General features: G+C 45.1%; 3 protein-coding genes across 9 annotated transcripts in view; 2 read left to right on the forward strand and 1 right to left on the reverse strand.

Moving 5' to 3' along the window:
- On the forward strand, nt 1–26,155 carry LOC147008125 (short transient receptor potential channel 4-associated protein-like). Of its 7 annotated transcripts, none has more exons than XM_085865609.1 (19): nt 7–345; nt 2,760–2,888; nt 3,826–3,942; nt 4,039–4,099; nt 5,427–5,482; nt 8,749–8,877; nt 10,501–10,702; nt 10,928–11,107; nt 15,895–16,028; nt 16,153–16,269; nt 16,630–16,688; nt 16,854–16,955; nt 17,376–17,459; nt 20,680–20,770; nt 21,021–21,152; nt 23,416–23,527; nt 23,667–23,779; nt 23,986–24,192; nt 25,549–26,155. In XM_085865609.1, exons 1-19 carry the CDS (start codon nt 187–189, stop codon nt 25,750–25,752), a joined length of 2,388 nt encoding a protein of 795 aa, XP_085721735.1. In that variant the 5' UTR covers nt 7–186; the 3' UTR covers nt 25,753–26,155. The 7 variants fall into 7 exon arrangements, with proteins under 7 accessions (XP_085721740.1, XP_085721739.1, XP_085721741.1 ...); XM_085865611.1 differs by having other exon boundaries at nt 8–345; nt 10,967–11,107; XM_085865612.1 differs by having other exon boundaries at nt 204–425.
- Nucleotides 1–27,387, reverse strand: part of LOC147008124 (uncharacterized) — a 35,237-nt gene that overhangs the window by 2,623 nt on the left and 5,227 nt on the right. The window lies entirely within an intron of this gene.
- On the forward strand, nt 17,466–20,683 carry LOC147008126 (uncharacterized). Its single transcript, XM_085865623.1, has 2 exons — nt 17,466–20,363; nt 20,401–20,683. Exon 1 carries the CDS (start codon nt 18,677–18,679, stop codon nt 19,709–19,711), a length of 1,035 nt encoding a protein of 344 aa, XP_085721749.1. The 5' UTR covers nt 17,466–18,676; the 3' UTR covers nt 19,712–20,363; nt 20,401–20,683.

Genomic DNA, 27,387 nt, shown 5'->3' on the forward strand with positions numbered 1-27,387 from the left:
AGAAGAAGAATGATGACAATATTTACGACGGCGGATCGGGAGGCGCGTTATCAAGTTTATCTTAATGGAAAAATAATATAAAAAGCAAAAGACGTTTCAGACGAGCTCGATCAGTTGTGTTTGTGAAAAAGGATAAACAGAATTACTGAAACACGTTTCCTGTGGCGATTTTCACGTCTCAGCAAAATGGCCACGGCAGGGAAGGCGAGGCGGGTGGTTCGTCGTTCACACGTCCTGGGAAGCTCGGACGGGACGCCATCTCCGGCACCCCGAGGTTGTGCTAACGTGCTGTTACGTGTGGACGGTGCGAGGCGAGGCAAGACGAGGATCACTGGCCTCGCCCAGGTTCGGATCTTTTACCTCGATCAACGGCGATGATTCCGGGACACCATCGGACAGGGTTTTACCTCAGACATCATCCTTCGGTATTGTGTGATTTTAATCTCTTGAAAGGATTCCACGAAACGGACGAAAAACCATATTCCTTTATTAAATAATAAATAGGGATCTGAGGGGTGGGCGGGGCTGTTTGACTGTCAATCAAGCTGATGGGGGCGGGGCTGTACGACTGTCAATCAGCCTGATGGGGGCGGGGCTGTACGACTGTCAATCAGCCTGATGGGGGCGGGACTGTACGACTGTCAATCAGCCTGATGGGGGCGGGGCCTCTACGCATTTCCCCCTCAATATCGTGCACGTTATGGACGTCAAATAATATCAGCAGAAATATAATTCCTCTTGAAATCCCTCGTTTTTCAGCGTTATGTTTATGAAAATAAAATCATAGTGAGGAACCAGTATTTCACACGGGACGCACGTGATCACGAGCTCTCCTGACAGTCACAGTGTTTTGGTGAAAAGCGAACCACGTGATCAAGAACCTTCTCGAGTCGCCGTTTCTCGGCGGCAGATTCGCTACATCGGCGAATCTGGCATCGGACGGAACAGCCTGAACGGGGGTGGGGGGATTAACCACTCAAACTGAATATTGAATAAATATTTGAACTGACATTCGGTGTTCCTTTTCGTTTTTGACATACTGCATCGAGTGGAGTGGTCATTGTTCAATTTATCAGAGGCTCGCGATGCAGGGTACATGGCAATGTGATACAGCGGTCACTCTTTTGAGGTCAACATCGGCCAATTTTCTAAAAATCTTCAATTTTCATCCGATTGACGAGCAATTTAAAAGGCGATTTGCATTATTAAGTCACTGAATTCAACAACCAACTATTTTTGAGGTCAACTTAGGCCAAAGGGTCAACAAAGGCTAAATTTCTGAAATCCTCAGTTTTCATCCCATTGACTTGAAATTGGAATCGAATTTTTTTTTATTAAAATGACCATCGTGCGTCACGTGGTCTGGCAACCGTATTGGAAAGAAGGGGAAAAGTCTTTGAAAATCTTCGTCGTAAGAGAAACCGCTTGAACCGATCAATGCGAAATTTAACGAATTGATCCAACTACCCCGTGGGGAATTTGGCTTGATGAAGATGACGTCATTGGTCACGTGGTCTGGCAGTCATATTGCATCAAAAATTCTTTAAAAAAATTAAGAAAAACAAAATAATTGGCTCCCATCAAGTACTTCTCAAGACTGTGTGGGGTATGTAGTCTATGAATACCATGGAGTTCTTTGAGAAATGAGCATCAAGACAGAGCTACAAGATACTGAGTCAGGGTTACTTAACGTAAGACGTCCAGTGTTTGACATTGCTGACGAAGATCTCTTGGCACTTTTGCTCCAACATTGGGTATCCTCTGAGCTTCATACCATTCTGTTATTAAACCTTATTAAAAAAAAATTACAGAAACAAGTGAATTAAAAAACTGATGCAAAATTAAAAAAAAAACCAATGTGGGGATGACAAACGACAGTTTAAAAAAGTTTTTAAACAAGATAGGGATGAGGTTGGTTTAGAGAGAAGCTTACAGTATTGCCATCACCGAACAATCCCTACATGTTTCTCCACCTGTGTCTGATTTCCTTGTATTATATACTTTAATTAGCCCATGAGAGTAGATCGTTCAAAATTGTATCATTTTATGCATGAAATCGCTGCAAGCTCCTAATTTGAAAGCTATAGTACTTACAAAAAGTGATGTACACAGCGATTCGTAGCTATGATGAACAGGCATTTGATAATATGAGTGAGGAAAGTGACAAAAAAAACTTATCGTTAACAAATCGTTGCGGCCTGTTCCAAGTCAAGCCATGGGGGTTCAGCAGGCCAAAAATCATGGCGGCTTCAGACCCCCCCCCCCCAGCAAGGTTACCAAGGAAACGGCTGAAGACCCCAGAAAGCGAGGCGGCTGAGGATCACCTGATGAAGGAGATCATTAAATAAGGCCGTTAATGATCTTCGAAAGGGGTGTTTTAATTAACCCAAACTTCAGTCTTGCACTTCCTTGGAGTTTTCTTGGTCTGCTTGCAAAGTTTCAGGCTGTTCGGTTTCATGGTTTTGGAGTTATGGTGGACGCACACACACACACACACACACACACACACACACACACACACACACACACACACACACACACACACACACACTGACATTTATTAGTATGGATGTAGAAGTCGATATCACACAGATGTTATGGTCTAAGAAAAAGAGATAATTTCTTGATTTGTTTCTACGTACTCATATATATATATATATATATATATATATATATATATATATATATATATATATATATATATATATATATATATATATATAAATATATATATAATCATATACTGCTATTTCCTCCAGTTTCCAGAAGGTGTGTGCTCACTGACGGACAGGAAAAGATGGCACAACATTCCGCAGCTGCTGCACCATTTGCACAAGAACAGCGAACCTTACAACTTCAATTACCGCGCATGCACGAACACCCTCAAAGTAATTAATCCTGTCTGACCGTTGTCATTCTGTGTTTTCATTCAGGGAGGGAATGGGGGTGCGATGAGGGGGAGGCGGTCATTTTGCTGGGAAATATTATTTGATTTGTAGTTCATGAAAATGCTCAACGCTCCTGCGGAATGTGAAATGCTTGCAAAAGAAGGCGTTGAGTGAGGTTTGCAATTCAAGTACAATGTGACGGGTTTATACTTCATTGATGTGTGACCCAACGACACAGATCTCTCCAAGTCAATCACTCGACACTTCAGTCTTCCCCATTCATTCAGTCACGTGACGGTCTCCAGAATTTGCCTCCATCTCACCACCACGGACGGTCAAACAGAAAGAGCAAAATGTAATCTTCTGATTTGGGATGACAGCTCCCCATGAGATTAATGAGCGCTTTTCATTTGTTTTTCTCACTTGACTTTTTCTTGTTTTATTTTGTCTTTTATCTCTCCTTTGTTTTCTCACCTCTTCTCTCTTTCTCTCCTTTTTAACATCTCTTTTTCTTCTCCCCTTTTTGTTTCTTGGTTGTCTCCTTGTTTTCCCACTTTTTTCCAAGTTCCATTGACTTCGACTTGTGACTCCTGTAATCCTCTCTGATGAGAAGTAAAACTGAGTCATTCTCACCCCACAATAATCCTTATCCCTGAAGCAGCTATGGTGCAGCCCCATCAACCTTCTCCCTTATGAGTTATCCCATCTCACCATTTTGCCCAAACAGGGGGTTAACGCCCAAAACATCAGCCGGTTACCATCGTTTGATCAAAGCTTTGTTGATCCCATCTGTTGTATAATTTCAGGGTTGACACTTCAGTTAATCCAGCGTGTTATCTTACCTGAATGATGATTTCAGTTTTAGTTAATTTTTAGTGACGTAGTGCTCAGCAAGGTGTGACCAGGTGGCCACTCACGCCGCTGCGACATTCCACAGGAACTGCACGACTTGCTCGATGCAAAAGGAATGGATGCGGCACCCGCAGATGGTGATCCTTCACAACATACCAAGTTGGTCAACTCTGATATCTTCGACATGTTTGGCGGTGTCGAGGTTGGGATCTCTCTCGGGCTCGATTTATTTGTTCTTTTTATTTATTTATTCGCGATTTAGATGTTGCTGTTTGCTAACTGTGGTTGTGCTTTCCAGCTCGTTGTGGAGATCATAATGAGGCCTTCACTGCTTCCGCACGTGAAACTCCACCAAGACAGTAAAGTAGCATTGCAGCTCATGTTGGGCATGCTGTTAATGATTGGTTGTTGATGACGTCATGTTCATTTACCTTTGAGAGTTCCTTGATTAAAGACAACTCGTTTAATGGAGTTCTTGCACCAAATGTCATATTTCATGGATATGACTGTTTTGGCAAATTATAAAACCCAGAGTGGAATTTTAATTTGATATTAATGAACAGTAAAATTTTGGATTTAAAATAAATAAATAATTAAAATCTTCTGAGTCACTGCAGAGGAATCAAGTGAACAAATAACCATTCCTTTCACACCATGAGGCACAGAGGGCGACCAAGGAAGTTACATTTGGCTGAGGATTACACTCCCAGGCAGGTTGCCACTCCGATGCAGGAAACTTGAACGGCTTATTACACCAGAAAGCTGGTGGCCATTTTGCTGACCTCAGCAGGATTGACAGGACAAGTCAACCCACCTGGTGTTATTTCAATGGGTTTGAACAGGGGCTCAAACTCAAGACGCGAAGACCTTAAGCCAGCCATCTTAACCATTAAGACAACACCAGGCCTCGAGGAATCAAGTGAACTCCCTATAATTATTGCTCGACCTCGCTTTATGTTTTGACTTTGCTCAATTTTATTTTCTAAACGTTTGGAACATTTTCGAAGACTTGCAAAAGAGACGACCTCGAACCTGAACCTCAAAATCCTTGTTCACCATTGAGATACAGTGTGTATGTCCAGGTTGTACCAGTGTGTATGTCCAGGTTTTTATCAATTGAGCTTTTGTCCTCAAATCTTCAACAAACCTTTATTATGAGATTGTGGAGAACATAAAATTAATAAAATGTACAATTTTTTTTTTTTAACTCTCGTTTTCGTCAAGTGTAGTTTGAGTACGAAGCTGGTTGCCGATGTGCTTTGCCTTTTGAGATGCTTTCTAGTTATTGTTGTGTTCATTTTTGCATTGAAATGCTTGCGTGGTCCTCACTTATAGTTATGTGGAGACACCTTCTTTCTCGCCACTGGGGGGATATCGAAATGCTGGAAGATGTGTGGGAAACCGTCCCATCTGGGAGTACTTACCTCGACAGCTCAAGGCCAACTGTGTTTACCCACGTGGTCAAGCCAAACACCCCCCCGAGACCCTCCCCCGGCGCAACAGTGTTTCTTGTTTTTTAAAATTATTATAACACGACTCCACTCGATAAAGAAATGCATTCTCTTCGTCATAAGTTGTCGTATTTGTTAGTTTTTCATTAATTTTGACATTGAAATTATTCAATTGTTTGAATTTTTAAATATCTGACAAGTTTTATTTGTTGATTTATTTGTTTTGTTTTTTCAGTGCAAGATTATTTGACGAAAACTGCCTTGGAGATGCTGCACTGTGCCTGCATCGATGTACGTTGTGTAAGCTCCACCACCGAAGGGCAACGGGGGGTCATGTTTTCACTCCTGTCTGTCGGTTACTTGGCGGAAGTATTTGACTAAGTATGTTGGTCTACATCATCTGTCTGTCCGTTTGTTTGTCTGTTTGTCACACAATTTTTGTCGACACTTTCGAAGCAATCGTTCTGAATTTTTTTGTTTGTTCGTGGGTGACCGGCCAAGGAGAGCAACACACTTTTTTTGGTCAGGATTCGGACGAGGATCCGGATGCTGGAGTTTTTTTTAATTAACCTTTGATGAAATTTTTAAATGATTCTTCACCATTGAGTGATGAGGCTAAAAATTTTTATTTATAACTCGATATCTCAAAAACTTTTGGACGGATTCAGACGAAACATAGTGGACAGGTTGGGTGTGGGACAAGGACAAATTAATTGATTTGATGTTGTTGAACATCCGAATCCGGATCTGGATTCAATAATTTTTTAATTTCCGAAGTGATTCTTCACCATTGAGAGATGGGGTCAACAACGATTTCCACCTACAGCAAGATAGTTCAAAAAAAGTTGTGGATGTTTTTTGTTTATTCTTGTATCCATTTCCAAGCTGGCCTCCAAATCCAGTTTCCGACAGGACATCCTCCGTCCTGCAAAGTCTTTCCTTGGCACACCTGAGCGACTAACCTCAAACAAAGCTTTCATCCACAGCGTCTGCCCCCCCCCATTAACCGTCCCCAAGACCCCATCTCTTTTCAAGTTTTCACTTCTTCCTTCTTGAGAATTTGTGGCCGTGTCCATCTTGTCTGCAAAGTCTTTCCTTGGCACACCTGAGCGACTAACCTCAAACAAAGCTTTCATCCACAGCGTCTGCCCCCCCCCCATTAACCGTCCCCAAGACCCCATCTCTTTTCAAGTTTTCACTTCTTCCTTCTTGAGAATTTGTGGCCGTGTCCATCTTGTCCACCCACAAGCCCTCATTCTTTCCCACATTACTAACTTGTCCAAGTCTCCCTCTATTTTGTCCCTCATTCCACTGTTACTTTGTTTCTGTTACGTCCTTATTTGTTCTATGTTCTAGCTCCTCCACGAGCCTCGACGTTGCTTACAAAAATAAATAAATGCTCAGAACGTTTTGTGACATTAAATAATCCGAAGGTTTCACCCTGGGTCACGTTGGGTTTCTGGGCGAACAGACGTGTTCAATACCTCGTTTAATTTACCTGGAACATGATTCATTTAAAAACACCTCGTTCGCACAATTTCCTGATTCATCTCGACATGCACAAACACGTTTTTTTTTCCATCGGATGAAAGCACGTAACCTTGCTTCGACCAATTGGGAACCCGTGAACTGTTCAAACACTGATTGCACTCTTCGTGTGGCTGCATCACCGGCCAAGCGGACTTTCGAATGGAAGGATTTCACAACACAAAGGATGTTGTTGATGAAACTCGAGTGAGAAAGGATGTAAAAAGACAATGGAATCAAATTTGTAAACAACATGACGACATTGGAGAGAACCGTAACAGCGTGGATTTACACCTGTAGCTTACTATTTTACGTGGATTTACACCTGTAGCTTACTATTTTACGTGGATTTACACCTGTAGCTTACTATTTTACGTGGATTTACACCTGGAGCTTACTATTTTACGTGGATTTACACCTGTAGCTTACTATTTTACGTGGATTTACACCTGTAGCTTACTATTTTACGTGGATTTACACCTGTAGCTTGCTGTTTTACGTGGATTTACACCTGTAGCGTGCTGTTTTACGTGGATTTACACCTGTAGCTTGCTGTTTTACGTGGATTTACACCTGTAGCTTACTATTTTACGTGGATTTACACCTGTAGCTTACTATTTTACGTGGATTTACACCTGTAGCTTGCTGTTTTACGTAGATTTACACCTGTAGCGTGCTGTTTTACGTGGATTTACACCTGTAGCTTGCTGTTTTACGTAGATGTACACCTGTAGCTTACTATTTTACGTGGATTTACACCTGTAGCTTACTATTTTACGGAGATTTACACCTGTAGCTTACTATTTTACGTAGATTTACACCTGCAGCTTGCTGTGTTATGTGGATTTACACCTGTCGCTTGCTGTTTTACATGGATTTACACCTGGAGCTTACTATTTTACGTGGATTTACACCTGGAGCTTACTATTTTACGTGGATTTACACCTGGAGCTTACTATTTTACGTGGATTTACACCTGTAGCTTACTATTTTACGTGGATTTACACCTGGAGCTTACTATTTTACGTGGATTTACACCTGGAGCTTACTATTTTACGTGGATTTACACCTGTAGCTTACTATTTTACGTAGATTTACACCTGTAGCTTACTATTTTACGTGGATTTACACCTGTAGCTTGCTGTTTTACGTAGATTTACACCTGTAGCTTGCTGTTTTACGTGGATTTACACCTGTAGCTTACTATTTTACGTAGATTTACACCTGTAGCGTGCTGTTTTACGTGGATTTACACCTGTAGCTTGCTGTTTTACGTAGATTTACACCTGTAGCTTACTATTTTACGTGGATTTACACCTGTAGCTTACTATTTTACGGAGATTTACACCTGTAGCTTACTATTTTACGTAGATTTACACCTGCAGCTTGCTGTGTTATGTGGATTTACACCTGTCGCTTGCTGTTTTACATGGATTTACACCTGTCGCTTGCTGTTTTACGTGGATTTACACCTGTAGCTTGCTGTTTTACGTGGATTTACACCTGTAGCTTGCTGTTTTACGTGGATTTACACCTGTAGCTTGCTGTTTTACGTGGATTTACACCTGTAGCTTGCTGTTTTACGTGGATTTACACCTGTAGCTTGCTGTTTTACGTGGATTTACACCTGTAGCTTGCTGTTTTACGTGGATTTACACCTGAAGCTTGCTGTTTTACGTGGATTTACACCTGTAGCTTGCTGTTTTACGTGGATTTACACCTGTAGCTTGCTGTTTTACGTGGATTTACACCTGCAGCTTGCTGTGTTATGTGGATTTACACCTGTAGCTTGCTGTTTTACGTGGATTTACACCTGTAGCTTACTATTTTACATGGATTTACACCTGAAGCTTGCTGTTTTACGTGGATTTACACCTGTAGCTTGCTGTTTTACGTTGATGTACACCTGTAGCTTGCTGTTTTACATTGTGAGGTGTCGATGAATTATGTTGGTCGGGCTGGCATCTCATGTTACATCGGTTCGTAAAGGTGTGAGATTTTGGAGCGAGCGTTCACCTGCGTGCCTGCAGACGGATGGTGTGGCACGGCGGCTCTCCGAGAGGTCCGACTTCGTCATGTTCCTGTTCTCTTTGCTCTCCGAGAAGCACGCTTACCTGCAAGCAACTGCCGTCATGGTGGTTGTTTTGTGTGCAAAGAGGGTGAGTTGTTTTGCTTGGTTTTCTGAAGACTATCAACCGGATTGGTTTGGTAAAGATTGACTTGATGCATTTTAATGCGTTGCTGAGTAACTTGAGTTCGGCCTTGTTGTATTTTCTCCTTATTACCATCAGTTTATATTTTCTCCCCTTTTTCCCTCCACCCTCCTTCTATCCCTCTCAACTATCTTCATGTTTCATGTCTTAAAATATAAATTAAAAAAAATACAACAAAAATCTGCTTAACAGAATCTGCTTGTGAACAGAACAGAAACAGAATCAGACATAATCTGCTTAACAGAAACCTTCCTCCTTCAAGATGTCTCTGACTCCCTAGTATCTCTCCCTGGTTACTCCCTCCTCCGGTATGACAGACCTGAGCCTCGTCCTGCTGGAGGAGTTGCTCTCTTCATCAAAGACTCCATTCCTCACTCTCCATGCACTGCCCTCTCTCCCCCACACCCCCAGGAATACCTCTGACTACGGCTTCCCCTCCACTCCCACCTCATGTTTATATGTGCACTGAACCGTCAACCAAACAGTGATGACTCCATTTACACCTCACCATCCGAAAACATGGACCAACTTCTCTCCTCTCATCCAAACTCTCTCTCTTCCTCATATGTGGTGACTTCATCTGTCATCATACCAGTTTGCCGAGGTGTGGGTACCTCTCTCACCTGACGTGGCACTTCAGCAAAAGATTTCTCGACTCATTGGGACTGACTCAATCGGTCAGCTTCCTGACCCGGATCCCAACCGCTTGTCGGATTGAGACGAAATCTTCACCATCGGTGCGACTACTCACGTATAATGTTTTCATCACAATTGTTATATAATTATGATGATATTTCAAAAAAAAAAAAACCTTCGAAAATCTTCTCCTCTGTAAGTGGCTGAACATATCGAGGCGGAACTTCACCCGTGTGACCGCCTATCCATGAGGGACAAAAGGTTCACACATATGATGTCATAGGTCACATGGTTTGGCAGCCATATTTGATTTACTCTTAAATCTTCTGAAAATCTTCTCCAGAACAGCTGGAGAGATCGAGGGGAAACTTGAGGCAGAATTATTTAATTTTTTGATGTTTTTTTATTTATTTTTAAACGCTCACTTGGCTGTGTTTGTATGGGTTTGAGGGTAGAGGAGCATCAGCTGAAATGAGAATCCTACCCAGGTTCCTCCTGATGACTTCATCTTTGTTTGTTTTTTTTGCTTGTTCGGGTTCCTTCTGATGACTCCAATGCAGGACTTCACCCATTTGGTCTTCCATTTGATTTGAATTCAACTTAATCCCATTCTAAATTAAATTTAATAATGAATAATAATTTTTAAAACCTCATGGGTCAGGGTGAAGGTCAAGGTGACCAATCAAAGCGGGACGTCTTGGTACCCGGTCATCACTGCCGTCGTTCTGGGCAACCGCACGTCTCGTGATAAACTTGGCCCAATCGATTTGCACCTGCTCCTGTCTTGCCGTTTCTGACTCCACTTCCGGGTGAGGTTGTCGTACGGGTTATCTGAGAGTTAGACGCGTCCCTCTGATTCGTCCCCATATTCCCATGCATTAATACTTTTCCCGACCCAGTTCGTTGATGCGAGGCCCTCATTTTCACAATCAGGAGATGGTGCTTCTCGAGGAGGTACCAGACTTGGTACGTCTTGTGTCCAAGTTGGACCAGCACCGGTTTGTGAACTTCTGTCGTGCTGTCTTCGTCATGGTCATGGAGGTGGAGTCCTCCGATGATGGCGATCGCACGTCCTTGGCTCAAAACGAGCAGCTGCACCGGTATGCGGGCCCAAGTCCTGTCGACCTCAACCAGTGTGAGTACACACCAATAAAAGACACACACCGTCTGCTTTCTCTCTCTCTCTCTCTCTCTTTTCAGACCCGAGATGCCGAGTTGGTCGGTTGTTGACATGCGTGCCGTCACCATTGGCCTGTTTTATCCCTTTTAATGCCGGGCAGAATACCTGTTTTTAATGTGGCCCGACAATTCCAAGGGTCGAAGTCGGCCAAAAAATCATGTTGATGGTGTTGTCTTTCAGCTGACGTTCGCTCGGTGTTTCCTGTGCCGCGGTGTGCAGCTGCACTCCTGAACATCCCTGGTTTTGTGAAACGCCTTTGCGAGTTGGCCACACAGAAATCATCAAACCCATTGACGGTCCTGCAGGCCGATGAAATGCCATCCCTGGAAACGCTCGTGGCATTGGGCGTCACGCCGAATGGCAAGGCCGAGTCGTGACAATGGCACAGAACAATGAGCTAAACAATTCTGATTGTTCAGTGTGCGTTGACTTGATTGAATGTTGGGCGGATATGCATTTGTTAAAAAGAGCTGAGCTGGAAATTATTATTTTTTTTAATATTTAATTATTTTTTTTCCCCCCCCTTTTGAAAGGTGTGCTTGTGAGTGTGTTGCCAGGATCGGTGTTGATGTTCCTCTCATAACTCGCGTAATGTTAACCAAGTTGTTCAGCACCGACAACGTTGTCATCACAAATTGTTTCCCCAAGTAAATCGCTTTTTCATCCTCCGTACGGTGGAGACGACAGAATCTCGCGGAGATTGTGAATTAAATTATTTGTCGTTATTTAATTTTTTAGCGATCAATTTGTGCATCGAGAAGAAGATAATTAATATATAACAACAAGGAAATCCAACATAGGCGGAGGCCATTCAGCCCATCGTGCCTGCACGAACACCACACTCATCCACCCACGCAAGATGCAAGGAAGAAAATGCGAAAAAAAACTTTTAATTCATGAAAAAAAAAGTTTTTTGTTTGTTTGTTTGTTTTTTTTTGTACTTTTTTTTTTCTTCCCCTCAGGGGAGGGGGCATGGGCTTGGTTAAAAACACACATCAACCACACAACCCCCCTTAACAAGACCCCACCAACAGCACTCCATGCACAATCACCCATCAATACTCAAACTACCTTAAAGTCTTATCAACATCCCCAACTCCCTCTATCTCCATCCCTTCCAGGTACCTATCTAATTCTAATTTAAACTTATATACTTTTTCTGCTGCCACTGCTTTTCCAGGGAGGCCATTCCATGCTTTAACTACTCTCTGAGTGAAAGACCCCTACCTTACTACCGTCTTAACTCCCCTCTTCTTTACTCTCAAACTATGGCCCCTGGTCCTATTACAATCTACTCTGTTCAATGATTCATCTGTTGTTATTTTATCTCTACCTTTCATATCTCCTCATAACCGCCTCCTTTCCAGTGTGTAAAGCCCTGTCTCCTTCAGCCGCTCCTCGTCGCTGAGTCTATCTCGGCCCGAAATCAATCTAGTAGCCCTGTGCTGAACCCTCTCTATGGCATCTCTGTCCTTCCTGAATTGTGGTGACCAGAACTGCACACGATATTCTAGATGTGGCCCTCACTAAATTCCTGTACAATGTTAACACCACCTCTCTTGATTTATATAATTGATCCCCCTCCTTATACAGCCGAACACCCGATTTGCTTTACCTATAGCTCCCTGGCACTGTGCTACCCGCTGACCTCCTGTATCTATGACCACCACCAGATCCCTCTCCTGTGTGACACGCTCCAAAATTACCCCTTACATCCTGTAATCTCTATTTTCATTGTTCTTTCCCATCCCCAACACCTTTCACTTGCTCAGGTTAAATTCCATCTGCCAATCTTTTACCCAATCTATGCAAGTATCATTACTTTCCTGAATCTGATCACCACCCCCTCTGATATCCAACCTCACCTCCAAGCTTTGTTTCATCTGCAAATTTGGAAAGCTTACTCTTTACCCCATTATCCATTTCATTGATGTAAATAACGAATGGTAATGCTCCAAGTACTGATCCCTGAGGTACCCCACGACTTACATCCTCCCACTCACAGCCACTCTTTGCTTCCTGACCACTGACCAGTCACTCCACAAACCCTCACTTTGGTTAACAACCTCCGATGTGGTACCTTATTAAATGCCTTATTAAAGTCTAGATATACTATATCCACGGCCTTTCCCTCATACACTCAGACACTGCTTCAGAGAACTCGACAAGATTTGTGAAACAAGAACTTCCATTGGTAAACCCATGCTGACTACCATTAATTAGTTTGTATTAGTTTAAATGGTTCCTCATGTGGTCTTTAATTAATATCTCCAACACCTTCCCCACAACTGAAGTCAAACTAGCAGGTCTATGGTTTCCCAATTCTTCTCTGGATCCTTTCTTAAATAATGGTGTTACATTTGCTACTCTTCAATCCTCCGGTACCTGTCAATGTATCACACGTAAAGACAACAACATCTGCAGATGTCAGTGTACTTTTTCCAAGACCCTGGTGAGCTGTTGAAAATATCCGTTAACATCTCGCTTACCTGCTCAGCCACCTCCATCGACATTCTCAGGTGCATATTATCTGGACCCGGAGTCTTATCTCCTCTTAGATTACCTTTACTTCCTCCACTCCAACCTGGATCTTCTGTAAAATCCCTTCCTCACCTCCTTGATAAATACTCTCAGCTATTGGCAATTCTCCTGACTGTTCTTGTGTAAAAGTTGAAGAAAAATACCTGTTTAATAAGCCTGCCATCTCACGTTCATCACGAACCACCCTCCTGGTGCTATTCCTCAATGGGCCCACACTGGTCCTGACCTGTTCTTTTCCCCTGATATACTCAAAGAGAGCCTTGTTATTATGTTTAATATTCTTAGCCCATTTCCTTCTCATGCTCTCTTTTGGCTTATCGAGTTATTTTCTTAACTTGCCCCTGTTTACTCCGATAGTGAAATAAATCTAACTCCATTCCTGATATTTTAAACCTAATAAATGCCTTCTGCTTCTCCTGAATAGTATTCCTGATCTCGCTGATCAACCACCCTGGTCTCTTTATGTTTCTAGTTTTACACCTCATTGGAATGTACTTACTCTGCACTCCACACATTTGGTCCTTTCAGGTTTCCCATTTCTCTGATGCTGATTGTCCTGTTGTTGGAGTCTCCCAATCTACATTACTCAACTCTCTCCTCATACCCTCAAAGTTTGCCTTCCTGAAATCTAATAGCCTTACCCTACTATCCTGAACTCTAACCCTCAACAGAATCTTTGCACAAACCCAACCTCCACCTCCTCCACCATATTGGGATCTTTACTTAAAAGGAGGTCTAACACTGTACTCCCCCCTCGTGGGCTTATCCACAAACTGGGTTAAAAAGCAATCCTGGAATAAAACAAGGAAATCCTCATCTGCTCTTCCCTTTCCCTGTTCCTGGACCCAATCTATCCCTGGCAAGTTAAAATCCCCCAAAAGAAATACTCTTCCCTTACCACGTGCCCTTTTGAATTCTTCATGTCCTCCTCCTTCCTCCTCTTCCTTCACACCCGGAGCCCTATAAAAGCATCCTACCAGTATCTTACTGTTTTTACAATCTCTAATCTCAACCCGTACAGATTTAGGATCAGTTATCACAATTGGGCTTCTCGCAATCACTCGAGGATGTCACGTCCCACGGGATTTCCGTGGGACGCGTCTCACCAGATCGTGAATCGAACGTCGGTATAACTCCGAATCCATCCATCATCGTTTGGGATATCGTGCGACATATCGTGTTGGTCATACTCACCTGATTTTGTGATCTGATCAAAGATGGCGGACTGGTAGACTGGCGGCTATTATAGTTGTAACCGTACGTGGGCTCGCCCTTTAAGTCCATTTTACGTCTTCTTTCGTAATTCCTTGTTCAACCTTGAAAGGCAGTTTGATGATCAGCATCACTTTGAGAAACAGGAAATGCTGGGATTTCGGTGAATTCTGGGAATTAGTGAAGCAATGTCACTCCGTAACGTTACGGAGTGACCAGTTTTATTCGAACTAATGTCGTCACGCCAACCGCCGTCAACTATTTACCTTCGCATCATTAACTAGTAACCAGGGGCTGTTGAAGTCACATTTTACTTGTTGTGGAATTTACGCAGGCACCTATTAGTTATTAATCATCCACCAAATGATGCCGAATGGGGGGGGGGCACTGTTGACCTCGTGCCTCAATGTGTTTGCAGGTTTAAACGATTATAATTTGCTTGAAATATTATTATTATTATTATTATTATTATCTCCACGTTTAACCTCCATTATTGCGGTGAGCACGTCTCATTGAAAGCCGAGAGGTTGTGGGTTCAAATCCAGGAGAAAGAAGCACAATTAAAGATTTGGATCCGCAGCTTCCGGGAAGCAAGCTGGTTGCAGGACAATCAACATGATCGCTGCTGTATCGTTGGGAAAAAAAAAAAATCAAAAGACGTTTGGTGGGTAATGTGCCTGGTTAAGGTTACAAAGTGAGCCATTCCACACTTTGTGGTTTGCTCTTTAATGCCCTCAGGGTTGAGGTGACCTCTAATGTTCCACTCCAGAAAGTGCTGCCCTTCACATCATCGAAGCACAATGGACTGGTTCCTCTGCTGAGTATTCATGACTTTTGTTTTTAATCGTTGGACAGTTATCGAGGTCTCACGTCTGAACTTGTACATGCATCACACTTAAAGACAAGAACATCTGCAGATGTCAGTGTACTTTTTCCAAGAATGACAAGGATATTTGTAGACATTGGACAACAGCGTGTGGTGTTTGAGTCTGTAGGGGTTCCAGGGTTCCTGGCATGAAGAAGCATCGATACAGATGGGGATGTAAAGCATACCAACCGAGGTCATCGGTCTGTTTATTTATCTGTGCGGTGTCGGGTTTGTTTTTTTCACTTCCCTGTGACATTGCTTTCTCTCTCTCTCTCTCTCTCTCTCTCTCTCTCTCTCTCTCTCTCTCTCTCTCTCTCTCTCTCTCTCTCTCTCTCTCTCTCTCTCTCTCTCTCTCTCTCTCTCTCTCTCTCTCTCTCTCTCTCTCTCTCTCTCTCTCTCTCTCTCTCTCTCTCTCTCTCTCTCTCTCTCTCTCTCTCTCTCTCTCTCTCTCTCTCTCTCTCTCTCTCTCTCTCTCTCTCTCTCTCTCTCTCTCTCTCTCTCTCTCTCTCTCTCTCTCTCTCGACAGAGCTGGTGTATCCGTTTGAGGGACATGTGCGTTACACGTTGCCGCGGTCCATGCGAACAATGTACGAGTTGATTTGCAAGAAGGAGATGTTGTCCATGCTCATCGTGCTCCTCACCGGCAAGCATCAGGACCGGGTACTTCCAGAAGAGCACGGTCGTGCCGTGTCGCCGTGACTCTCCGTGTTCGCCCTGCACGTCGTGCACGCACGTTTCCGACGTCCTTCCTCAATGGTCGTGTACATTGTGTCGCGCGTGACAGGTTCACAAGCTGCTTTCACAATTCCAACTCATCCCGGGACTGAGCGACCTGTTTGATGAGCTTCCGTGGAGGAAATCTGCACTACCGCCACCATTCCCCAACTGTAGGTTAAACCGGGTGAGCTGCAGGCCTCGTGTTTGTGTTTTTAAAGATGGCCGCCCTCCATCCATCCCTCATCGTTCGGTTGTCCTTTCAATTCGCACTCAACTTCCCCTTTTGTCCGCTTCGCTGCATTTACTCCGTGTGCTTCCTGTCGAGTTGCGTTCACCCCGCCAGCTTGTTCCTCTTCTTCCTCATTGTGTTTTACATCTGTCTTCACCTTTTGCTCTATTGTTCGTGAGTTTGCCCTTAACCTCCTGTCGTCTCGCCCTTCCAGGAGCACTGATCTCCGGACACGTGACTTGCTACCTCGTTTTTTTTTTTATAACCGAAGGATGACGTGTACGTCACATGTTTTTTGTAATGTTTGTTCACCAGGAGGTGGCGCTGAAAATCCAGTTTCTACGTCTGCTGCACGTCCTCATTGACCGTCACGAGTAAGGACGGGCATCCGGGGTCGCGGGTCCGGGCGAACCGGTGGCAAATTTTGGGCCGGTTGGGCTGTGGATACCCTCCTCCTTCCATGTAACAATATTATTGCACCGAGGGAGTCGGCTGTTTTTACTGATTCCAGGCTCTCGCATTCTGTGTTTGTGTGTCAGGAACAAGTACTTGCTGTTAAACAAGGACGAACTTTCCGAGATCAGCACGATCGCTGCTCGTGCCAACATCCGTGAACCCAAGGCTCTCAAAGACGTTGACAGGTAAAGCATTCACCATGGCGACTCAACATCATTATAACGGCAGCAAGCCACAGCAAGCGCTTATCTACCGTTAGGGCTTTCCTAATCGGAGTATCGCAGGTTCGTTGGATGTCATACGCAGATATAAACACAAGGAGTAGTGTTCATACAGAAGCTTGCGGCCATTTATCCGTTCCCCAAAAAGCTCAGCGAAAGCTCCGAAGAGCTCCCAAAAGCTCCGAAGAGCTCCCAAAGGCTCTTCGTGAGGGAATGATGTTGTTGTGCTTGTCGATATACTGACCACTCTAATCCTCCTTGACGAGTAGTGATTGTCGACAAACTGACCACTTTAATGGTCAGGACTGACATGACAATGACGTTGAGAGTGTTTTATCATGTTATTGTTGCTGGCCTTTGTTGCGTTGTGATGTTTATTTTCAGGACGCTCGTTTGTCGAGGGGACAAAGGCCTCCTGAAGAAAGTGATCGAGGTGATGAAGAACGAGTCACCGGGTTTTCTTTTCAGGTGAGCTCAGGATTCGAGTGCGGATGTCAGGTCGACTTGATCAGCAGACGATGTCTCCGATTGTTGCGAAGGTGAACACTTTGTGTTCGCACTGTTGTTGGAAGTGAGCGAACTTGTCGGCCATGTTGGAAGAAAGGAAAACCTTTGGACCGCTGTTATCTCTGAAAGCGCTCCGTGGGAAAAAATTAAAACTTGGCACAAGTGATGGATTCCCCAGATGGGAAGTGTGATTTTTTTTTTTTGATGAGGTCATAGGTGGCTTCGTTATGACGTCACAATTACATACGTCGAACGCTTTGTCCTATCAGTATGAGAATTTTTGAGGTTTATCTCGGGCAAAATTGTATGGTGGGGGGGGGGGTAATGACGTCATCGGTCACGTGGTTTGGCAGCCTTTTTTTGTTGTTTTTTTTAAACATAAAAGCCTTCAATAATAATAATAATAATGCAGGTGGAGGCAGATCTGTCGACATCGCGACTTCGATGAGTGTCCTATTTATTTTTTAATATTTGGAGTGATTAAATCAAATTTAAGTGATTTAAATTTGACACTGTGGAGGCAGACATCATTCAGTGATCCTGTAGTTTTAGTCTGTGGTTGAAGCTTATTAAGGACGGATGAGCGGCCAGGGTCCAGCTTGTCTGTCTTGGGAGCGTTCATGGACAACCGATTTTTGATTTCTGAGTGACAAGATTTTTAAGTTGTGGAAGTGAGTAAGTACTTCATCAGGTTAAATGGACAGTCGTTCTGGATATCATCAGTATGACAATGAAAGCTGGTGTTGAAATCCCATAAAACTGTACACCAAGTGGATGTCGAGCAAGAATGGATTAACATTGGATCCTACTGGAGCACTGACTGGTACGTGAAGTGGGTCTTTTGGACAATTGGTAGCTGGCATTGTTTGCAGTGGATCTGCTGTACAATCTAATAAAATATTTAAAGAATTGAATAACGGGACCGGTGATTGTCAATTCTTGATAGGGTTCGCCACCATCTGCTTGAGCACCAGCGTCCAGAGCAGTCAGGCTTTACACCAAAGAGGTCAACGATTGACCGTATCCTTGCTCTTCGTGTCCTCACCGAACGCAGACGAGAGTTTCGGCAGGGGCTGCTTGCAGCCGATGTTGATCTCTGTAAAGCGTTCGATTCAGTGAATCGGGATGTCCTCTGGAGGATTCTTGGTCTTCGTGGGGTGCCACCAAAACTGATTGATATGATGTTTGAACTCCACTCTGGTACTGAGAGTGCTGTGAAGTGTGGTGGTACCATCTCTGACTTATTTACAGTTATTACTGGAGTTCGCCAGGGGTGTGCACTGGCCCCCACACTTTTCAGCACTTGTATGGACTGGATTTTAGGGAGGATGTTGGAAAGATCAAGCTGCGGTGCATCGTTTGGGAATGGCAAGATCTCGGACCTTGATTTCGCAGATGATGCAGTCATCCTTGCGGAGACTTTAGACATCCTCTTGGGGGCCCTCGAGGTGCTGAATGAGGAGTCGGAGCCGCTGGGATTACGGGTTTCTTGGGTCAAAACTAAGATCCAGGCTTTCAATGACATCTTGGATGCTGCTGTCCTGTCTGTGTCTGTTTGTGGTGAGGATGTTGAGGTCGTGGAGAGATTGACTTACCTTGGCAGTGATATTCATGTCTCTGCTGGCTGCGAGTCAGAGGTCAATAGACGTCTGGGTCGGGCCTGGGGAGTCATGGATTCACTGGATCATGGGGTGTGGCGCTGCCGGTACCTGTGCGGGAGGACGAAAGTCCAAGTCTTCAGATCCTTGGTACTTCCAGTCTTGCTCTATGGATGCGAGACTTGGACTCTGACCAAGGATCTGAGACGGAGACTTAATTCCTTTGGTACCGGGTCTCTTCGGAGAATCCTTGGCTATCGCTGGTCTGATTTTGTGTCCAACGAGCGGTTGCTAAGAGAGACTCGGATGAGATTTGTTACCTGTATGGTCCGTGAGCGTCAGTTGCGGCTGTATGTTTTTTTCGTTTTCGTTTTCGTGGCTCGTTTTCCTGACGCTGATCCTGCTCACCAGATTCTCTCAGCGAGGGAGTCTCGTGAGTGGAGGAGGCCAATGGGCCGACCACGTGCCTCGTGGTTGCAGCAGGTTGACCATCATCTCAAGGAGATGGGGATGGGCCTGGCATCTGCCTGGGGGAAGGCCAGACGAAGGCCCCTGGAGTATCGGCGGAAAGTGGACGCAGCGAAGCGCTGTTCTGGCACATGCTCCCATACCTGACCTGACCTGATTGTCAAGTGTCGTCGTCTGTGTCAAAAACAACTTCTCGGGCCAGAAGCATGAAGGAGTCTAACGATACTTGGTCCTCTGAGACCTTCAGATGGGCAGTCTCAGTGCTACGTAACTCAGACTGAAAGGATTCTAAAAGGGAATCCGGGTGTACGTACTCCAGAAGCTAATTGGCAAGAGCACGTTCTCAAATCTTGGAAATTAAAGGTAAAAGAGAAACAGGTCTAAGTTGGAAGATCCTTTTCATTTGTGTCCAATGGGGGTTTCTTTGAAAAAGGAATTTTTTGTTTTTTATAAATGAGGATGGAATGTAGGGACATGATGGGGGAAGTGAGGAATGGTGAGAACCGAGTGAGGGTGGGTTTGGGGAAGACAGACAAGAAGAGAAGTGGCGGATGATGTGGAGGAGGTTGGGGTTGAAGATGAGTTTGGTTGAGTCGGAGGATGTGGAGAAGGTTGGGGTTGAAGGTGAGTTTGGTTGAGTCGGAGGATGTGGAGGGGGTTGGGGTTGAAGGTGAGTTCGGTTGAGTCTGAGGATGTGGTGGAGGTTGGGGTTGAAGGTGAGTTCGGTTGAGTCGGAGGATGTTGGGGTTGAAGGTGAGTTCGGTTGAGTCGGAGGATGTGGTGGAGGTTGGGGTTGAAGGTGAGTTCGGTTGAGTCGGAGGATGTTGGGGTTGAAGGTGAGTTCGGTTGAGTCGGAGGATGTGGAGGAGGTTGGGGTTGAAGGTGAGTCTGCTGGAGTCATGTCAGGAAAATAAATAAATAAATAAGGCTGCACATTCTCCACCAGTACTTTCCCCTGCTCCCTCTCTCATCTTGCTCCCCCTCTCCCCATCCCTCCACCAATCTGCCCTCATGAGAGATTTTCCAGCAGAAGTGTTGCCTATCAGGTGAAAGCTTCAGGTTTGTCACGCACCCAACTTACACTTCACGGTACAGTGCTGTTACACCCCTGACAGGTCTTGGTTGACTCAAGCTGTGGAGAGCTTCCTCGGGGAAGAAACCTCTTTTGTGGACCAGATATTTCTGCTGAATGTGGGATTGCTGGAGGTACGCGCGACGTCCACGGAACTGCCATTTTGGTAGCTTTCAGGCGGTGTGATTTTACCATTCTTCAGTTTGTCCTTTGCTCTCACTTGGAGTCAGTGTTTGATCATAAAGACGAGAACGTCAAAGCGGACGAGTGTTTCAATTCAGTAGCTCGTTAAAAAACATCGACACACTCGTTCATCGTGCCACGTTTTGTGATGAAGTAGTTTCTCTGTACTTCCTCCCTCTCCCTTTTCCCGTGCACACTCAGCACATCGTCTCTTGCATCGTCAACAACGAATCCTACACGAGGCACATCAACTTCAACCTGCTCGGCAAGCTCATGAAGTTCAACGTGGAAGCCTTCCGGAAGTTCGACACGTGCGTAGCCACGGAAGAGAGGGTGAGGCGTGCGTTCACTGTCAATCTGCTTTTATACCTGCACACCAGTTGTAGTTGACCATTTCAATCATGACCGTGTCCTCCTTTATTATCGGAAGAGAACATTTGCATGCATCCATTAATCGGAACGTCAGATCGAAAACCGATATCTTTTCATTCCCCGTTAACCCGCTCTCACCCCCAAGCCCACCTCCTTCCAAATTTACAGTTGTTCCTTCCTGAGAGTTTGCTTCTGTATCCACCTTGTCCACCTCGTACATCCTGCCCCACCATTTTTTTTTCTCCCCACCTCCCTCATTTGTCCACGTCTCCCTCGAGTTTGTCCTTCAACCCTGCTGTTGGTGTTTCTCCTCTCTGTCTCTCTCTGTCTCTCCATCGCGAGTGCTGATCCTTTTGTTCTATTGCATCCTGATCTGTTAAGTGTTCTAACTCTTCCACGAGCATTGACTTTGGAGACAAATCATAATAATAAGTAAAAAAGACATAAAACGTCACAGCCCTTGTTGTTTTCGTAATCTCTCTGTACGAAGTTAAACGGCTGGCCCATGTTTATGGACAGCTAAAATGGCCGCCAGTCGGCCATCTTTGATCAGATTGCAAAATAAAGTGAGACGCACGTGTACGCCATCATGCACTGTGCTTGTACCAAGCTTGAACAAAATCGGACCATGCTTGTCGAACAAATGGTTGAGGACGTTCTCAACATCTGGTTTTTTTACATCAAAAATGACCACCGGTTGGCTATCTTGGATCTGATCGCGAAAAAACAATGACGTGATGGTTGCCAGTTGCCTATATTGGATCTAATCTCGAAAAAACAATGACGTGATTTCCACCAGTTGGCCATATTGGATCTAATCTCGAAAAAAAACAATGACGTGATGCCCGCCGGTCCACCATCTTGGATCTAATCTCGAAAAAACAATGACGTGATGGCTGCAGGTCCGCCATCTTGGATCTGATCTCAAAAAAACAATGACGTGATTTCCACCAGTTGGCCATATTGGATCTAATCTCGAAAAAAAACAATGACGTGATGCCCGCCGGTCCGCCATCTTGGATCTAATCTCGAAAAAACAATGACGTGATGGCCGCCAGTCGGCCATATTGGATCTAATCTCGAAAAAACAATGACATGATAGTCACCAGTCGGCCATCTTGGATCTAATCTCGAAAAAACAATGACGTGATGGCCGCCAGTCGGCCATATTGGATCTAATCTCGAAAAAACAATGACGTGATGGCTGCAGGTCCGCCATCTTGGATCTGATCTCAAAAAAACAATGACGTGATAGTCACCAGTCGGCCATATTGGATCTAATCTCGAAAAAACAATGACGTGATGGCCGCCAGTCGGCCATATTGGATCTAATCTCGAAAAAACAATGACGTGATGGCTGCAGGTCCGCCATCTTGGATCTGATCTCAAAAAAACAATGACGTGATTTCCACCAGTCGGCCATATTGGATCTAATCTCGAAAAAAAACAATGACGTGATGCCCGCCGGTCCGCCATCTTGGATCTGATCTTGAAAAAACAATGACGTGATGCCCGCCGGTCCGCCATCTTGGATCTGATCTTGAAAAAACAATGAAGTGATGGCCCCCAGTCGGCCATCTTGGATCTGATGTCGAAAACAAATCACTTGTGTATGTATACCATCATGTGTTGTCTTTGTGCCAAGTACAAACAACCTCGGTCCACACATATCCGAGATACGGTTGCGGACGCACACACAGACACGAAAATCGAGATCAAATCCATAAGTTTCGGTCTAAGTCCAACAGGGGCGAATGATGCCACGGTGGTGATGTGTTGCTTTATTCATCCGTGACCTTGATCTTCTGAATTCTTACTCATTCGCGTCGTTCGTATTGTTTTGGTTGGTTAATTGCTGATGGGCTTGGGATCCTCGGATCCTGCGTTCAAATCCCACTCAGCTGTTGAATTAATACCAGGTGGGGTTGACTCTGCCCGTCATCCTTCCGAGGTCGGCAAAAATGAGTGCCAGCTTGCTGGTATCGTGTGTCGGAGTGGCGACCCGTCCAGGATTGAGTCCACCAGCCAAGGAGACTCCTCAGGCAGCACCAACGCTCCGCCAGAGTGTGGTCCCGATGGAGGATGGATGGATTGCTGGTGTATTTGTTTGTACCCGTTGATCGAAGGAACGGTTGAGAGTTTACTTGCCCTCCTCGTACATGCACGGTGGTGTATTTTAAACACTGCTACACATACAAACGGTACTTTTCACTCGTGCTTGCAGTTTGGCGTGTTCATGCAACAGGTGAACAGTTCCTTGGTGGAGTCCAACATGTTCGTCCACTGCGTGGCACTCTCTCTTGAACGCTTCCTGGGCAAGACGGACGATTTTAAAGGTGAAGTGCACAACTTCGGTTTTGAAGACGATTTAAAGGATTTTGGATTGCCACTTCCCAACAACGTAGTCGAATGTTGATGCAAATTGGGCAATCGTGTCGTCTTGTCCCCATCGTCGGATGTGCCGCTTGTGTGCAGTGCTCGATGTGATGACCTCCTGCCGACTGCTCACGTTCATGGCGAGCATCGACAACCAACTGTCCTTCCTCACCAGGCTCATTGAAATTGTCCGAGTGGAGGTTCTCACAAAGGTTAGCTCTCCTGGAGGAGACTCTCGGTCGCTCGTCTTCGTCGCCATCGGGGTAACCTTCATTCAGAGTTGAGCCGTGATCTGTACTACGGCCCGATTGGTTCCCCTGGTTGTGACCGACACGATAGAGTGATTTTATCCCTCCCCAGCCCTCCCCAAACTCCCGTTTTCACAGCATTTGCAATTGTTGTTGCGTGCGGTGAACAGGAGGACGTGAGTTATCTCAACACCGGCCTCACATTCCTCATGCTGGCGTCGCGTAAAGGTGAGCTTCCGGTATACCTGAACGCCCTGCGAGAAAAGGAATATGCACAGAACAAGCCGGGATCTATACTCGGGAAGTTCCAGAGCTCACTGCGATTTTGGAAATCTCACTACCTCGGCAAAGACAAGGACAGAATGTCTTTGGAGAACGTAAGGCCTTGCGGAATCTGTTGACTTGCCTTTTCTTTGTTTATAAATGCTTGGCCAACCTAATCTGTGTGCTCGGACGTCTTTGTGGCCTTTTTGTTTATTTATATATTGTTTCGGATACGTCGCTGGGTCACGGGTGGTCTCTCTCAGACCCCTTCCCGACCTTTGACCCGGAAGCTGAAGAGCCACGGATGACTCCGTGATCCAAGAGGTTGCTCACACGCCATCTGAGAAGGCTAAGTGTGGCAGGGTCCCTAATCCCCTCCCCCTCCCCCCAGATGGGGAACCACACTCTCTGAATGGCTGCAGAGACTGTTGTCCTTCCGGCAGGTTCTCCCATCTCAGCCGAGGAACTCTAGTTCTGTCAGAGTGGTCATTGGGTTCTTGATCCGCTTCTTGCGCAGTTGCTCAGTTTGATCAGATGGCCAGCTCTCGGAAGGGTCTGGGAAGTTCCGTATTCTTTCCATTTCCGAATGATGGAGGTCATTGTGCTCTTGGGAACTCTTTTTAACCTTCCCCAGATCTATACCTCCTCACTATTCTGTCTCGGAGTTCTACGGACAGTTCTTTGGACTTCATGGTAGAGTTTCTGCTCTGGCATGCACTGTCAACTGTGGGACCTCATCTAGAAAGGTGTGCTTCTCTCTAAATCGTGTCCAATCAATTTAATTGGCCACAGGTGGACTCCAATCAAGGTGTAGAGACATCTCAAGGATGATCAAAGGATATTGGATGCACCTGAGCTCCATTTGGAGCGTCGTAACAAAGGGGTTGAATACTTTCTGACTCAAGACATTTGAGCTTACGTCCCCAGACCTAATTACGTCCTGGCACGTTCACCGCAAGGAATTGTGGGATATGTTTGGGGGTCATTTTATTTCGATACGAAAGACGATGGAGTTGTTTCAACGGGTGGGGATATCGTCAGTGTTAGTTTGGTGTCTGATGATCACACACAACCAGACAGATGATCTGCGAAGCGATTTGACCTCCTCACTTCCCGAGCTCACGCATGTTGTCGCTGTTAAAGTGTGCTTGCATGTTCTTGGAGCACAGCTATCGGAAGTAGTCATGACATGACGATACCAGGTGACTTGATGACACATTATGTGACGACACCAGGTGACTTGTATCCTTGTCGATGTAAAATGTTGAGAGAATATTGGTTGTTTTTACATTTGTTTGTTTGTGGTTGTTTTTTTTTAACCAGGAATTTTGAGTCAGTATTGTAGTTTTAGCTTTACATTAACACTTCATGACGTCATTGAAGGGGGTTTAAGCCTCGTGATTACCTTGCTTTTGACCTCTCCTATCAATACCCACCCCTCCCCCCCCGTTTCAACCTCCTCCCCACAGAGTTCCTCCATTTGCTTTGAGGAGTGGAAAAAAACCGTCGAGTTGCTCCTCTCGCCGGATCGACAGGCCTCTCATTCCCTTTCGGGGTACATCGATGAAGCGCACGTCGAGACGGACGACACGGACTTGCCCTTTCACCTGACCCATGACCGGACGCGCGTTGCCCACAACACACATGCTGTTTGTGAGGACGAGCGACTTTAAAATGGACCAATGAAGCTTTTGTATCGGAATCGTTGAGATACGAGTGCCTGGTGCAAGAGAGACTGCAGGAGCTTTGCGGTTGTTTTGATCTATAACTCTGGTATACATATATATATATATATATATATATATATATATGTATATATATATATATATATATATATATATATACATATAATCATCTGGGGTGCCATATCAGGAGTATGTACAAAGAGAAGAATGATTGTCTGACACCCACGTGTGCACCCGGCGGAATGCTCTTCGACACGTCACGTGTTATGGTTTGAGGTTTTGAACTTTCGCCGATGTACATTTGAGCTTTTTGAAGTGAACTGTACGTTACAGTGAGCTTCCTTTGTTTTCTTGTCAGGATTACAATCGGAATTAAATAACAATGATAAAATGTTTCAGTGTCTTCAACTTTCATGCTCCACAATCTATGATGTCAACACAGCAGCACGCTGCTTCCAATGTGAACTTATGTTGTATTAATAAATTATGTTAAATGAATAATTTTAGGAGTATTTGTTTCTTTTGAAAATTTTGGAATAGTCGGCTGACGATGTCCGGGAGCTCATGCTGGAAAAAGTGGGGCAACAACTGGACACCAGGCAAGCAAAAGAGGGAGGAAACAAAGTAACCAGCCAAAAAGGGGGGTAGAAAAGATCATGGCTACGATGGGGGATGATGTGAGATGGTGATGCACTTCCTGCTTGAAACACTGGAGGGAAGAATGGTGTTGAACGGCCTGAGGAAGGCGGTTGCACGTACAGCAGAAAAGAGATGAGGTTTTTTTTTTTTTTGGATACCTTGTCAAGGCTCGTATGAGAGCTAACACACAATGCACAGCAAGGGGGGCATGAGACAAGAGGGGTGGGAGTGGGAAGGACAAAACAGTGGGGAACAGAGACATTAGGAGATCTGTGGAAGGGAGAGGGATGGGGCCGGGAACATGGGGGATATAAGATGGACATTACAGGGACTTTCAGGAAGGAAGGCAGGGAATTTGAAAGAGGTGGGCTTGGCGTGGATTAACGGGGGTCGAAAAGATCAAGGTGGTGGTGATCAATCAATGATAAGAGGTGGTGGTGAACAGCTGTTTTGAAGGCCTGGAGGGAAGAATGGGATTGAACAGAGTGTGAGAGTTTGTTCCAAAGGTGGGGAAAAAAGAGGAGTGAAGGTGAGCAGTGATTCGTGATTTTGGTAGTTTTACCAGAAGGGGGTTGCTGGCGGACCTTGAGCGCCCTCTGGAAATATAGGGGGGGCATATCTCAGACAGAGCATGGGGGGGGCAAGACCTGAGAGGAGACGGTAGAAGACAGAAAGACCACCGACGTGCCTGCAGTGAGAGAGAGACCCAAAGACTCAGCCTCATCGCGGGAGATGGCAATGATCCGAAATGCCTTGGTTTCCACAGCGTGAAGCCGAGATAGGTGGGAGGCAGGAGCACCAGCCCAGAGGGGAGAGCAGTACTCCATCAGGCTGCGGACAAAAGCTTTGTAAGTGGTCAGGAGCTCAGGTGGGCCGAGGAAGGACTTTGCACGACGGAGGATTCCCAGTCGGGGACTGGCTTTTGAGGCCAGGTTTGAAATGTGGCTTTCCCAGGAAAGGTCATGGCAGATCGTGAGACCCAGA

Source organism: Eptatretus burgeri, chromosome 21 (assembly GCF_056783735.1).
Source record: "Eptatretus burgeri isolate ZD-2024b chromosome 21, Ebu_testis_v1, whole genome shotgun sequence".
Taxonomy (NCBI): Eukaryota; Metazoa; Chordata; class Myxini; order Myxiniformes; family Myxinidae; genus Eptatretus; species Eptatretus burgeri.